A 14311-nucleotide genomic window follows, 5' to 3' on the forward strand; every position below is an offset into this window, starting at 1 on the left:
CTGTCCTGGGTTTTGATTGTAAAAAGGGCTAAAAGGGCAAAAGGGAGCAGTGAGAGTTTACCTTTAGCAGAGCTGAGAGGGTTGGAGGAGGATTCAGCAGAGAGCTCTAGAGGGAACTGAAGCTGATCTTCATTTTCTGTAATCGCTGGAGAAGACATGCATGGTTAAGGGTTCAGATTAGCTTAGGTCAACAGATCAAATCAGGGAAAAACTAAGCAACATGCTATGGATGGAGTTATTTAATAACAATGTAATACACACACACAAAAACATGCCCAAATGAACAGTCAGTTCATTAAGATTGAATAAGAGGGATCAATTAACAATTTGCCATTTGACTGCTCTTGTTGTAAACCTGTGATAACCCTGTTTCACACGGCAAAGTGACTTCTACTGCTGTTGGGCTCAGACACTCATATGGAATTAGCCTACTAATGGGGTCCATGACGTGGACACATGAGAGCTATAAATTCCTCACAGTCAGCATGTTCATCCTAAATAATAGGTTAAATAACAGTATTCTGTTTCATGTTTACTCTTGTCAGAACTGTCATACACACATGCAGGTGTACACACACTCACCTTTCATAAGATTCTTGTCTATGCTTTGTCTGCCATTCTCCTGTGTCTGATCTTTATCAAAGCTCATAGCAACAGCTGTCACCGCCACCTGTCAATCAAGCAGAACACAAAATCACTAGCAGGGTCTAAAAAGATAGTGGTCGGCATTGTAAAGCAAAGGATCAAAATAATCCATAATAATCCAGCACAGAAAACCCCCAAGTCAGACCACATCTTTACTCTTGTCCAGCTCCTAACACTCCTGAGCCAGATAAGTGTTAATCTATTGGATCATAAGGAAAGCCAAATACTGCATTTACCAACTTTTTTCTTTTTTGAAGTCACTTCTTACCTGTATAAGCTCATCTTCAGGCACAGCGACAGTAAAGTTCACATGGCAGAGGCAGCAGGGCACCATGGAGCGCAGCTTGAAGTACAGACTCTAAACAACACACACACACATACAAGTGTCTCTTTCGAACAATCAAAGTCCTTTGATTGCACAGCAACAGGAAAATAAGTCGGCAAAGAGTGAGCTCACCTTAAGCAGATTCTCACAGAGGTCATTGAAGACCTTATTCAGGCCCTGATTAGTCAGATTTACATTGCTGAGACGAAAGACCCTCACAGATGTAAACATCTACAGAAGTGAAAAAAACATGAAAACGTACAGTTTCACACTACTTTAGATGAGACATTGTATGGTGTTCGTCCAGTTACTGGTATTAAATCAATACACAGATGCCTCTTACACTGTGTAACTGAATACATCAAAGTCTTTGTCCACTGAGAGGTCAAGAGAACTATTACATGCTTTTTAAAGAGGTGTTGTGACCACATTTATTAATCTTGTCTTGAGAGGTGAAAAAAATATGGAGAAGGTATACAACAAAGTGAAGAGTACCTGTAAGGCTGAAGTCCAGTTATAAATCCCAGGCATGATTTCAGTGTTGCAGCTGTAAAACCCTGTGGGTGCGACACATATAAATAAATGTAAGGAGGAGAGGAGAGGAGAGGAGAGGAGCGGAGAGGAGAGGAGCGGAGAGGAGAGGAGCGGAGAGGAATTACCTGGAGGTGTTGGGGCATCAGTAAGGAGGGAGTGAATGTCCTCAACAGCATCTGTGTCATCAATCTGGAAATGCACCAAAATCCATTACACAAGCCTTATTGAATAAAATACATCTATCCTGAACAAATACAGTTATTCTGCATACATCTATCTAAACTCTATGAATAAACTAATTTTGTCCATTTTGCATGCATCTGTCATACCTCCAGAACAAAGGCATCTTTTTTTCCATGAGACAGGTCTAACTCTGACACTTCATCTGAGCTCTCTGAGTGGGAGCGAAAGAGGCGGGAACGCTGCCGGGGTTCAGGGATCGGAGAGCCAATCACCTCTTCAACCAAGTCCTGTATAAGGAACACACAGGCACTGACTAATCAGAGGGCGGTTCAGTGTCATGCCAGATAAAAGTTATAGATCATCAGAATAGTCTGATGGCTCAAAGGCTGAAAGATTCACTTTGGAGCTACTGCTGTGGAGACTGAACAGGAGAGTTAGGATTAGGAATTTGGTGATAAGTAAGTCTGTAATAAAATTGCCAATCCAAGCACTGTATACATCAAAAATCACAGTTACAAGTGTATACTGTAGCAGTTTTATATTCATTTTCTTTAAAGCTACCCAATGATGTTTTGTCCAGTTACTCTTTGTTAGGAACCAACTCAGAACCAAATGAATCTCAAGAATTTTGATGCAAAAACACCAAGGAAATATACAAGTGCTGATTTAAGGTCATTCGCACCAGTATGGTCTTCATTGTTCTCTACACTTAACGACAAAAAAATATTGGGCCGCTTTAAAGACGCTTTGCTACTTTAAAACAAATAAATAAATAAAAATACAACTAGTAAACCACAGCAGCCCTGCAGTAGGTCAGCATGATTAGTTGTGAAACACCTGTTATTCTTAAAGAAAAAGGGTGGTGCATCCATGTGTTTGTTACTGAGTGCATATGGTCACCTTAGAGAGTGAGTGTAAACATAAGACTGCATGCTTTTATTACAACAACCAGTGGTATGTGTGTTTACAAATATAGTTGTGTGTACTAGAGGTCCATTTCTTACCCCGAACCCGGCAGGGCCCGACAAAATGTCTCTGCAAGGTATGGTCAGCATTTCCACAAAAATATACTGATAATAAAGACCATTAATGTATTACAGATGTGTAAAATGCCCATTAATCCCAGCACAACATATTTTGTCAATTAACTTGCAAAGCACTACAAAGTTGTGTCTATGATAAACTGTGTGTTCAGGCTGAGTTCGTGTTTCAAATTCAGCAGTATCAGTCAGGCCTGGTCGGGTCGGGTCAGGGCAGGTTGTGGGTATGTGTTGGGCTCGGGCTTCAATTTCGTGCAGACCTCTGGTCTGTATTTTATTGAACTGCCATGCATTAGAATGTACCGTATTGATGCATCTGAAAGCTTCTGGGTCCAGAGTGAATAGTTTCTTTATCAGTTCAGAGAGAAACACAGTATTGGCCAGTTAACATCCAAAACCCATTCTGCAAAAAGCTCAGTGGCAGCAGCCCAAAACACAATACTACCCAATCTAAAAACAAAAGTTACAACCTCAAGTCACTGTCAGAGTGTATATGCACTTACCGGAGGGTTGACCTCATAGAGCTCTTTGTTTTTGGCAATGGTGTCATTGATTTTCTTCTGCATGTTTGAGATGTGTTGTTCATATGTGATGTCACTGGGGGTCTTTCCTGCTATCTGGATCCCTCCTGGACTAGGCAACGCTGTTAGATAAACCCCTGTGGCTGACTACAACACACACACACACACGCGCGCGCGTGCGCGTCTTAGAACCTACTGAATATCTCAGGACATAATTACAGCTTTAGGAAACAGTATACTGTATAATAATGTAGCTGTTGGAACAAAACATCTCCAAAATGGACACAAAAATGTTATTATTAATTAATTTTAATATCATTATTAATTAATTCTGGGTAATTCTGGGTAATTAAGTAATACTGGAGCATTTCTATTGGTCTATTCATAATGAAATTTCCATGTAGAGTAAATGGGCAGCTGGAGGTTTCAAATTACATAATAAGGTTTTGTCCCAACAGCACTGATAAGTTGCATATGAAATGAGTGAAGGGAGAAATAAGCTTTATTGGGACCACAGGTGCACTACTCACAGCCAGGCCTAGCAGCATGTTCTCTCCCACGCTGATCTGGATGCGCAAGCCAAACAATGCGTTCATGCTGCGCAGCTTCAGCTTGTTCATCAGCTGCGTGTGCAGCTCATACTCCAGAAAGGGCAACAAGTTACTAATGGCTGTGGCATTGCCCTCCCCCTGAGCCTTCTTTTTAGTCCGACACAACCTTAAAAAGAAGAAAGAGAGAAAGAGATTTAAATGGCCTACGTTCTTCTCCTCACCGATAAAAGTTTATATAGGTTTAATGCACCAAAAGTAATCATTATCAATTTTATATGACCATAATCTAACCTCTCTTTAGTATTACTACTTCTCCACTAGTATTACTATTTAGAGGGAATTAGTTACTAGAGGGAATATGAGGAGGCGGGGTAATGTCATTATATACAACTTATATGTAGTATATCAAACAATTATGGCAAAAAAATAAATATAAAAAAGATACAAGCCCTTTAACTCTTTATGGCCAATAAAAATGTGGCAATTTCTGCCATTTTATGTAATATAATGCAATTGCTGAATGCTTCTGTTGCACTTTCTGAACTGTACATAACGTGACAGAGCATGGCTTTTAACAAAACAAATATCTTAAGATATTTAAGAAGTGGAACAGTATACATATCATGACTTTTAGGTTAGATAGTTATTATATCCATATTGTTAGTTGGTATCAGTATTGGAAGGGAAAGTGGTGTGGGTACATCTCTAAAATTTAGAATGAGAATGACACACCTGGCCTGTATAAGGCAACCCTTGCCAGTGACATTGGCTTCAGTAGGCAGGTCTATAGTAGTGAAGAGCACATCAGGGACTTTATAGCGCCGACAACAGTGGCAGTACGTGAGCTGAGCGGGAAATGGCATATTCAACTCATCATATGGGATGTGACAAAACCCACAACCAGGGGGCGTCAGGTCTTCAAACCTAATACAAAGACACAGAGAACAATAAATACACCACCGCTCAATATAACACATTGGGAAATGCACAGCATGCTCAGTAAGGACTCACTCTCTCTCATACACATGCTTACTGGGAAAAAGATATTTAATATGTACAACTGAACCACGGCTATGCTCAAGACTAAAATTAAATGTAAAAATTAGGTTTGTATCACGTCCCCCCACCCACCCACACACACAGACAGACATCTTTCTTCTCCAAATATTTAAACGTGTTAGTCTCTGTGAAAACCTGTGAATCCTCTATAAATCTCCAACCACACACAGCAGCCTCATTAGTAAAGTTTAGTGAGGTTTTAGTCCTTCAGTACAGGGCATGTGATTAACCTACCCTAATGAGGCTGTACTACCCATATCACCCTCGCCCTTCTCTGCCCCTGAGGTAAAGACAGGCGCTTGTTGCCGTGACAACCTGTGTTCTGTGTCCAGGGCTCCATCCTGCATGAAGCGGGAGCTGAGGACAGCAGCAGTGCCCGACGCTGATAGAATACACACTTCCTCACTGCAAAATACACAGACATGTGCCTTTTCCATAAGTGTGAATAAAAATTAATTTGCGAGCAAAGCAGCGTGTGAATGTGTACACTGCTGTTAAAGTCTGGGGACACTTTGCTTTCTTTTGAAATTTTCTTAGTAATGACTTACTGACTGGTCTGAGGCCAGAAACATACTCAACACATGTACACAAACACAAATAAAAGCAGCCACAAATGCACTGCAAATCTATCTTGCTGTGCACACCTAACGTTCTTTATTACATTACTGTGGCAAGTAAAAAACTCAGACAGAATGCAGTGTTCTGCAAAACAGTGTTCACATAGCTAAAAACGTTTGCTTTTGTGTACATGCATGAAATATGTTTCTGGCCTTACTTTTCAATTAAGAAAGAAAGGTGGTTTAACCAACAAACACAATGAAAACACTATAAATTGTGTTAATTAAGAAAGATAAAAATACCTAAGGTTTTGTTAACATAAAACAGCTAGTTGCTTACACAACACTCAGCTTTATGATCATCAAAGTGCCATCCTTAGTTTTGCCCAAATAACGTTTTTGATACTTTTTATTTCCAAACTATTGCTAAAAGTTTTGATTTATACATTCCAAAGATGCGAAGAAACACATTTGCTGTATTGTTATGTCAGACAGATGGATGATGGATGGATATCAGTTTAACTGACTAGACAAGCAAGTTCATAACCCAGGGCAAGTGAAGTAATTTTGATAGACAATTTAGAATTGACAACTCAGTGAGTTATTTCAGTGTTTTATGCTAAACATATATATTTATGGCTGTTAAAATCTCATAGGAATCAGATAAGTTAGTCTTTTATCTCTGTCTCCATCTCTCAGTTCTACAGAGAATGTTCAACAGTCAAAAACAGTCAAACAAATTAATGCGTAATTTGGCTATTTCTCTTTTTTTAAAAATGCTGTTTCCAATTTTAATGTTTCACTAATTTATCTTCCTCCTTTTTCACAGAAACAGGGTGAACTGCAAAATCATGGGGGAGAGCATTCAGCCTTCAGCTAATGATACTTGGGTGTGACAATTTTTTTACAGCGTAATATCTATTATTAATGAACTGCCATTTTCCTCCAGGCTTTATGATACAATGTTTTGTTTAAGTAACTGCACACCAACATAATGACCGAATACTGCAGTATTAGAAGTATTTATTTCAGCCCTGCACAACAGCTAAACATGACAAGAGTCAAGCAGTGTATGCCGCAGTATGAACCAACTGGAATGGTGTGTGAGCCATTTTACTGACAAAGAAAACATGCTCATTTATTGAAAAAGCTTGTGTCCCCAAACTTTTGACAGTCAACATGAATGTGTGAAAAGTACCAGATGCTGGTGGACTCGCTGTAGCCCACCACAGCGTGACAGCCCAGAGCTTTAGCATGAGACTTTATCTCCTGACGGATCTCCTCCCACCAAGCGTCTCGCGTCTCAGGCTCGTCTGAAACACACAGAAAACACAAACTCACACATTTGCACAAAGTCATTATGCACAAAAACTCTCTCACACTCACACACAAATGTCCTCTCTTTTAGAGCAAGGGGTTTTTAAGATGCTCATTAGAGCAAGCACAAATAATCCCCTTCGCCAGTATACAACAGATCAGGAGAAGAATGGAGCTAACGACAGTGAGGATGATGATGATAATGCAAGTGTGATTATTATGTTGCCATTCTTCTGATGGCTCAAGCTCAGGGATGGGCAAAACAAAAGGATCAAACACTCTCACCTAATTACAAATCAGAACATTCATTTGGATTTGCAGACGTGATCTCACAGGAATTCTTAATGAGGGCAAACTCTTTTCTGGTTGAGCCAATAGCAGAGGGAAGGAATAACGGGTGAGTAAATAAGTAGAGAAGTGACCAGAACTGAAAAGTGGAGAACTGAAATGAATTAAGGGTAAATGAAAAGAGGAGAACTAACAGGCCAGTCACTTAGAATTCTAAACAACAACACTAGTTTTGTGCGTCTAACAATGTTACATGTATTGGTACGTGCTATAAATGCCTTCACTGAGAATCTAAGAGTTCGATTCAAGGCTGTTGCCATTATTATTTATCTGTCTTTCTTTGGTCAATATGCACTACATGCCTACAGCAGAACCTGGGAGTTTGTATGACCTAAACTACTTCTCAGTAAAACCTCTCTCAGACTGTGAGCTCCTCTGGCTGAGATATTAAAGGAATTCAGTGTTTTGCTTGCTGCTAGTCACAGCTTGCCAGTGTCTCCCCAGCTACTGAAAAAAAAGTAGATTTGAAAACTGACTTGCATCCTCACGTACAATACTAACTCACAACTGCTGCCCTCTTATACTTAAGTTCGTCTGATGCAATGTTTTGTTTCCAAATGATTTAACTGCATTAACTCAAATTTAATGAAAACATGGTTTGACAAAACTGAAAATGTAGGGAGTTCTTTCCTCCACCTGACAAGTTGCTACTATGAGCAACAGCACAGATCTCACATCTTAGCAATGTCTTATTATAACCCTGAGGTAAATTTTTTTCTTTATAAGTTACTTATGACCTAATTTTCGGAAGCCTCATGCCCGAAACTTGTTCAGGAACTGCAACATTCTGCAAGTAACAGTAGCTTTAACTGGCAGAAGGGTCAGATTTTACATAGACATTTTACTCTACGGAGCTTTTGACAATATTAATGCTTTTTCCACTGTCAAAATTAAAAGTGCTTAAAGAACAGTCAGTCTGTTAAATTTATATAGCACAGAAGAGAAGTCAGAGACCACCTTTCCTGTATTTTAGAAAATATTTCTGAGGAGATTAGATGTAAGATAATTAATCCACTTGCATAAGGGTGAAAAAAGTCTGTACTAAAACAGAACTTAAAGCATTCATCTTTGAGAGATGAGACAAAGTCAAGCTCCACTTTTGCTTCAGATTTGAAAAAATCCACAAATATTTCTGTCCATCCTTCCACTGTGAGAACTCAGCGCTATGAATCTGAAAGGATATATAGCTGTCAAGAAGCCCTTACTGAGAAAAGGAACAAACAGACAAAAACAAAGTATCTGCCTGTGTTCTCAGAACAATGGACTGACTTGTTTTGCCTGGAAATTAAATAAATGAAGGGTGGTGCCTGACTTTTATCAGAAATCTTTTACTCAGCGAATTCCAAAGTCAAAAAATGTATATTTAAAAATTAAAACCATAAACCATAAACAACTACAATAAATTCTATTACAGCACATGACCTCAGTGCACACACACATACTGTAGAACTGTATACACGCATCCACTGCAATACATAAAAGCAACAACAACCATGGAGGGCTGGGTCATGGGTACCAGAGACAGGGTTACTGAGAGGTCACAATTATCGCCATATTTACAAGAAAAGCAGGGCGATGTGCATGCCTGCCTCTCTGCACCCTCTCTGGATCATCTGGTCATGTGATAATGAGATCAAGGAGGAAAGGATGCTGGGTAAGGGGTCTGGTGAGGAGCAGCCAAAGCCAATCAGAAACATTCAGCCAGCAGAGAACAGCTACACAGCCAGCTAAAGCATGCTGCAGCCGCCTCACACACACACACACACACATCCAGCACAGCGCATGGCAGCTCATGCAACACACACTACTGAGAAAAACCCAAAAAGTGTGTGAGTTTTTGTGTCTACAGAATTTTTGTGTATATGTGTGTTGATGTGTGAAATACTAATCTCTACCCGCTGCATCTGTGGAATGAAATTGTCCATCAACCATGGACAATTTCAACACATTTCCCCATACTTAGAAAAGAACACAACTTATTGACTCCAAATCCACTTATAATAGAAATCACTGAACAGAATTCTGACAAAAACAAAGATTAATTAAAGCTAGTTGTAAATTATTAGCTTTTTCTTAAAGTTCTTTCAGAAAATGTTTCAGTTTTCCAGAGGCAAGAATTTCTGGTAATACGTTGCCAACGTAGAGGTAATATACTGCCAGCGTGATGGTGCAGGGGCTCCTTTTTTAACATAGAGCGGGGCCTAATCATGAACTGATATCATAAAATGTTAAACAGAATTACAAACTGTGTTGCTCCAACCTTTGAAAGTTGGATAAAACTTCATAGGAATAGCTTTAATACCTTTAATATCACATTCCCTCATGTTTATAACAATCTCAAGTGTGTCACGGTTGTAGTTCTGAATTTATGTTACACAGTCGTGCCGTTTAAATGCTTATTCAAGAAATTCAGCTGTTGTCCAATGGCTTCTATTACGAGTGAGTTTCAGTTCTGTGCTCTTTTCAAAGTACAAGGAAATGGTTCAGTATTGTTGTCTGTGATAAGCGACTGCATAATGCAGATATGGCAGATACAGCTTAGGCTAAAAAAAATGGTGGAGTCTTATTTAAAAAGCAACTAATCACAATTATTTCATTGATTGATGACAGCCAGAATCATTTACACTACCATTCAAACATTTGGAATCACTTATGTTAATGACATTTTATACACAATATTAACTTACGCGACATATGTTACCTATAATGCCTGTATATATATATATATATTACCTGTAATAAACAACAAAAAAATAACCAAACTACATTACTTTATTATTAGTATTATGTGAATGTGTGTGTGTGTGTGTGTGTGTGTGTGTATGTGTCGATATGAGCTTGAAATTGAGCTGCCAAGGGCTGTGTGTGTGTAAATGCAGGACTGGGAGTAGGGTAGTACCTGCGGTGAAACTATTCCAGTCTAGCAGTTTGTATGATCTGGTGTTACCCAAGGCTGATTCAAAACGCCACATTAGTAGATCAGTTAAAGGAGCAGAGAGAAAGAGAGTAGAAAAGAGGAAAAGAAGAAAAAAGAAACACAAACTACAAACAAGAGCACAACACTGGACAACACCACTCCACAGGAACTGCAAAGACAGACAAGAGAGTTATCGTCAGAAGAGAGAGAGAGAGAGAGAGAGAGAGAGAGAGAGAGAGAAAGTTTGACTGAGATAGTGCAGAGACTAGGGAAAGAAAAGGCAGAGAGGAGACAGAGGATGAAGTAGAGATGAAGAAAGGGAAAAAGGAGGTATATGTAGAGAGAGAAGAGAGAGAAGAAAAAGAGAAAAGCATGCAGCAGCACTATGTCACTAGGTCAGTGGCTCTATATCAGCACATCTACAGTAAAGATTATACAAGCAGCTCCTAGAACCAAACCATGCTTCACATTCAGCTAACACTTACACCCTTCCTCTCTCACTCACACTCTCTCTCACACACACACACACACTCTCTCTCTCTACGATAAGTGGAGTGGAAGATTTTTTTTCGTAGTCAAGAGTGGGATTATAAACTTTAACCCCTTGAAGTGTAAGTTATTTAAACTTTTTATTCTGTAAAAGACAAAAAACTCAAAATGTGCTGTAGTTGTAAGGGTGAGGAACTGAAATGTGGGCCCACATATCTGTCCATACAGTTTTAAAAGGTTTTAAACAGGTATGTGGCTTTTACATACTGTATAGAAATACACACTATGCAAGTCTGGGTGTGTGCGCACTTGCACACAATTTCAGCATGTGTGTTCAATTCTGTAAATCAGTTGAACGTACCTCGACTCTAGAGCCCCAAAACATTCTCATACGGGTCAGATCACAATTTAGCTCTTAAAATCCTAAAGCTCAGAAAATCTGAACATCTTAAACATGAAAGAAACCTACATCATCACTTCAGGTGAAATGGGGATATTCAGGTATTAAGCCAGCTTGTTAGAGTTTGTATAGTACGTGCATCATTGCTGAGCACTATTTCATAGAGGAAAGTAATTGCTGGCACAGAAAGGGGTGGCACAGCATCAGCAGTGACAAGACAGTGATATGCAGGGTAGGAAAGATGAAAATTACGCACAAGCACAAGGTGATAAATAAGAGAATGTGTAACCTCAGAAAAGGCTTTTGGAAGCATGATGGTAGCCTTTACTAACACATGACATACATTCCAGTGTTGGGACAGTCGGTGTGGAGTGTTCTGCAGTGTTGGGAATACTCCACATTAAAAATGAAAAAACAAACGTGTGCAACGTGCATCATTCCAGTACTTTCAGGAAATAGGAAAGACAGGGAATAGGGATTAGTAGAGGCACCATGTGCAACACAGAGGCAAAAATAAGTAATAGAAAATATGAGAACTGCAAAACAGGTGTAGTTATTTGGTTGTCAGGCAGACGGGGCATGCAGCAATAGATCATGTGATGCAGAACAGATTCCACATTTCACCTCTAGCCCTAAAGCTCAAAGAAGCACAATTACTATGAATTGTCAGGTGGTTTTCTCCTCATAAAAATCACTGAACTGCTCAATTTGCCTTCAGAAAAGAGGTCATCCTATTGCCTGAACCTCATCACATATGCACTACAGAAATATTCCATTTAACCACAAAAAAACAGAAGCACAGAGAACTAAGACTACATGCATAGTTAGCAAATATAGTTACTGCTTACGTTACTCCACATACAATGAAGTTTTGTCAGACTGAGGTTAATTAGGTGTGCAGCGTTCAACCATCAAATTGAACTACCTGGCATTTCCAACTGGCAGACACATCCATGGATATCATCTTGTCATCACCAAAAGATTTCTTGTTGGCTTATTACAACTTTTACTATTTTTATTTTTACAATTTTCACTAAGTTGTTAGTTGTGGGGGCTGCATTAGTCTCATGTCTTAGATTATTATAGGTTGTTATAGTGTTGTGAACTGTTTATCTGTTTTGTGTTGCGGGGTGTCTTACCGGGGTTGTGGATTCGATCCAGAAGCTTGACCGATCGTGCACTGACCACCCCACCCACATGAAGCAGAAAACCAGGAGGGAAACTGGTCAAGGTGAAGAAGGGAAACTCCTGAAACACATACCCACACCTTATTTTTTATAGGCTTTATACTGACCATTATATCTTATTTACTTATGAGAGGTGCACAACTCAAAACATGCCAAAGTAGCTTTAGCATTCTGCAAATACAACACAAATGATTTTCCAGGAAAGAAGCTCTCTGGTAACTGCAATGTCCTCTATAAGTACAGGGATAGAGTCAATTAAGAGTCATATTAAATACATAAAAATGTAATAGTACTAGTTTATTAACAGCAAATATGCTAATGATTTTTAAAGCTTGGTTTTAATTGATTAAAAGTTTACACTTGTATGCAGCAGAAATAACTGTCTTTACTGTCCCAGTACATATAATAGGCACTGCATTATATTAAGAGCACTCCATAAGGATTTAATAAATCTATACAACGTAATGTGCATAATGTTATCCAGAGATCTGCAAACAGCACAGATACCCTCAACATGACTATTTAACCATTTGTGAATACTTTACACAATAAAGAGGTATGAGTACATAATGCATAAGAAGCCCTGAGTAAGTGCTCTTAACTGTTACCAGCTTCCCTTTCTCAGGGTCATACAGTACTGTGCCATCAAAGACCACACTTCATTTACTAAATTTCTAGTCAAAATGCTGTTATGTACAAGTTATTTACGTTTCAGTAGTGATCCAACTCGTAATACGAAGAGGATACAGTGGTTTGCATGGGATGGTCGTTTTAGGGGTCTTTTTGCTGCTCTCCATGTATGCACATGGAAGGGCAGGGAGGTCCTAGAACAGAGCCATATCACCACATATAACTACTGCAAATAGAAATTACATAATTTCTTTGACCAAGCAGTCCCAACTGAAATTGAGCATAGCGCTGGTTCGGGCAAGCCACAAAGTCAAGCTGAGGCCAATCTCAAATCAGCAGCTGTTCAGATCTGATCTCAATCAGCTGACGGCTGATGGCCTCTATGCATAGAACTGATTAGCTTCAATAGGGTGCTATTTAAGCTGCTTTAGCTTTCCCGTTCTCGCCGCTTTCTCTGCAAGCCTTTTCGTAGTCTCTGGCTAGCCGGAGGTTTGCCTGGTGTGGTTGGTTTGGGGGTCTTTTTGCTGCTCTCCCTGCCTTAGGCTTTCCAAGTAAGCACATGGCAGGGAGGTCCCAGAACAGAGCCATACTGCCATGTATAACTTACTTCAAATGGAAACATTTTTTTTCCTCGACAAAGTTTTGTCTGTTTTGACTGGAAATTAAATAAATGAATGGTGGCCTCAGACACAGTACTAAATCAGAGTCAGGAAAGAACACACATAGGGGTTCTGCTCATTTACATACAACAAGTCATATTTAAAGTCATGTTAAACAAGACTCCTGTGTTACTATACAGACAGAAATAAAGGTCTAAACTCCTTTGCATTGGAGTACGTCTTGGAGGAAAAGTACGTGAAGAGGATGAGCAAAGCCTTCAGCTGAACTATTAACTGAATGGCCTTAGTCACTGGGTCCACTGGGATGGGCAAGATGTTGTTTCATAACATCATAAGCAGTGGTGATAAAGTCATGCAGGTCATCATGTAATATTGAACAGGAAACAGGGTCATAAATGAAAAAGAGGAGACTCTTCTATGAAACCAGCTTAGAGTCCTCAAAACGGCATTACAAAGGAGTTTTAAGAACACTGAAATGAAAAAAAGATGTTGTCTTTTTTTTTTAAACCCCCAAAACATGCCCTATGCAGACATACCCCCATCCTAACAAACGTCTCAGAGGACGATGACACACCCTGAAGCCCAACGAAAAAATGACAGAATGAAAACACACAGTGGACAAAATAGTAACAGTAAACTTATTACTGCAGTGTTTGCACTGTTTGTCTTTAAGTGTCTGTGTGTTCGTACCCTCTGCTCCAAAGCTGTTTGAGTCTGCTGCCTTAAAAGTGCTTTAAGAGGCCCTGCCTCCTTCCCAGCACTGCCACCACTGCCCATACCTAGGAAGGAAGCAGAGAGAGAGAAAACTCCAGGATACAGAAAAGACATTGAAAGAAATGAACATCACCACTTCACAAACCTTCATGCACAATCATATAGTGCCACATACATCCACACAGTTAGCACAGTATCTCCCTACAACTCCAGAATTACTGTACATTTCAAAGTTTTCTGCAGACTACACTTGAAATTGCCCCATCACGCTACT

At 39.5% G+C, this 14311-nt stretch overlaps 1 protein-coding gene across 11 annotated transcripts in view; it reads right to left on the bottom strand.

The window, feature by feature from the left end:
• Positions 1 to 14311, bottom strand: part of c2cd5 (C2 calcium dependent domain containing 5) — a 31542-nt gene that overhangs the window by 5837 nt on the left and 11394 nt on the right. For 5 of the 11 annotated variants that reach the window (XM_036584575.1, XM_036584573.1, XM_036584570.1 and 2 more), the window contains 15 exons: positions 14014 to 14102; positions 13860 to 13898; positions 12026 to 12134; positions 6614 to 6728; positions 5093 to 5263; positions 4532 to 4723; positions 3779 to 3965; positions 3231 to 3395; positions 1834 to 1974; positions 1630 to 1693; positions 1466 to 1527; positions 1103 to 1201; positions 914 to 1003; positions 583 to 670; positions 62 to 145 (listed from right to left, as the gene is read on the bottom strand). In XM_036584575.1, coding sequence (XP_036440468.1) covers positions 62 to 145; positions 583 to 670; positions 914 to 1003; positions 1103 to 1201; positions 1466 to 1527; positions 1630 to 1693; positions 1834 to 1974; positions 3231 to 3395; positions 3779 to 3965; positions 4532 to 4723; positions 5093 to 5263; positions 6614 to 6728; positions 12026 to 12134; positions 13860 to 13898; positions 14014 to 14102 — 1695 coding nt within the window. The remainder of the gene's footprint in view (positions 1 to 61; positions 146 to 582; positions 671 to 913; positions 1004 to 1102; positions 1202 to 1465; positions 1528 to 1629; positions 1694 to 1833; positions 1975 to 3230; positions 3396 to 3778; positions 3966 to 4531; positions 4724 to 5092; positions 5264 to 6613; positions 6729 to 12025; positions 12135 to 13859; positions 13899 to 14013; positions 14103 to 14311) is intronic. The other 6 variants (XM_036584578.1, XM_036584577.1, XM_036584574.1 and 3 more) reach the window with 3 other exon arrangements.

This window comes from Colossoma macropomum, unplaced genomic scaffold (assembly GCF_904425465.1).
Source record: "Colossoma macropomum unplaced genomic scaffold, Colossoma_macropomum, whole genome shotgun sequence".
In the NCBI taxonomy this organism is placed as follows: Eukaryota; Metazoa; Chordata; class Actinopteri; order Characiformes; family Serrasalmidae; genus Colossoma; species Colossoma macropomum.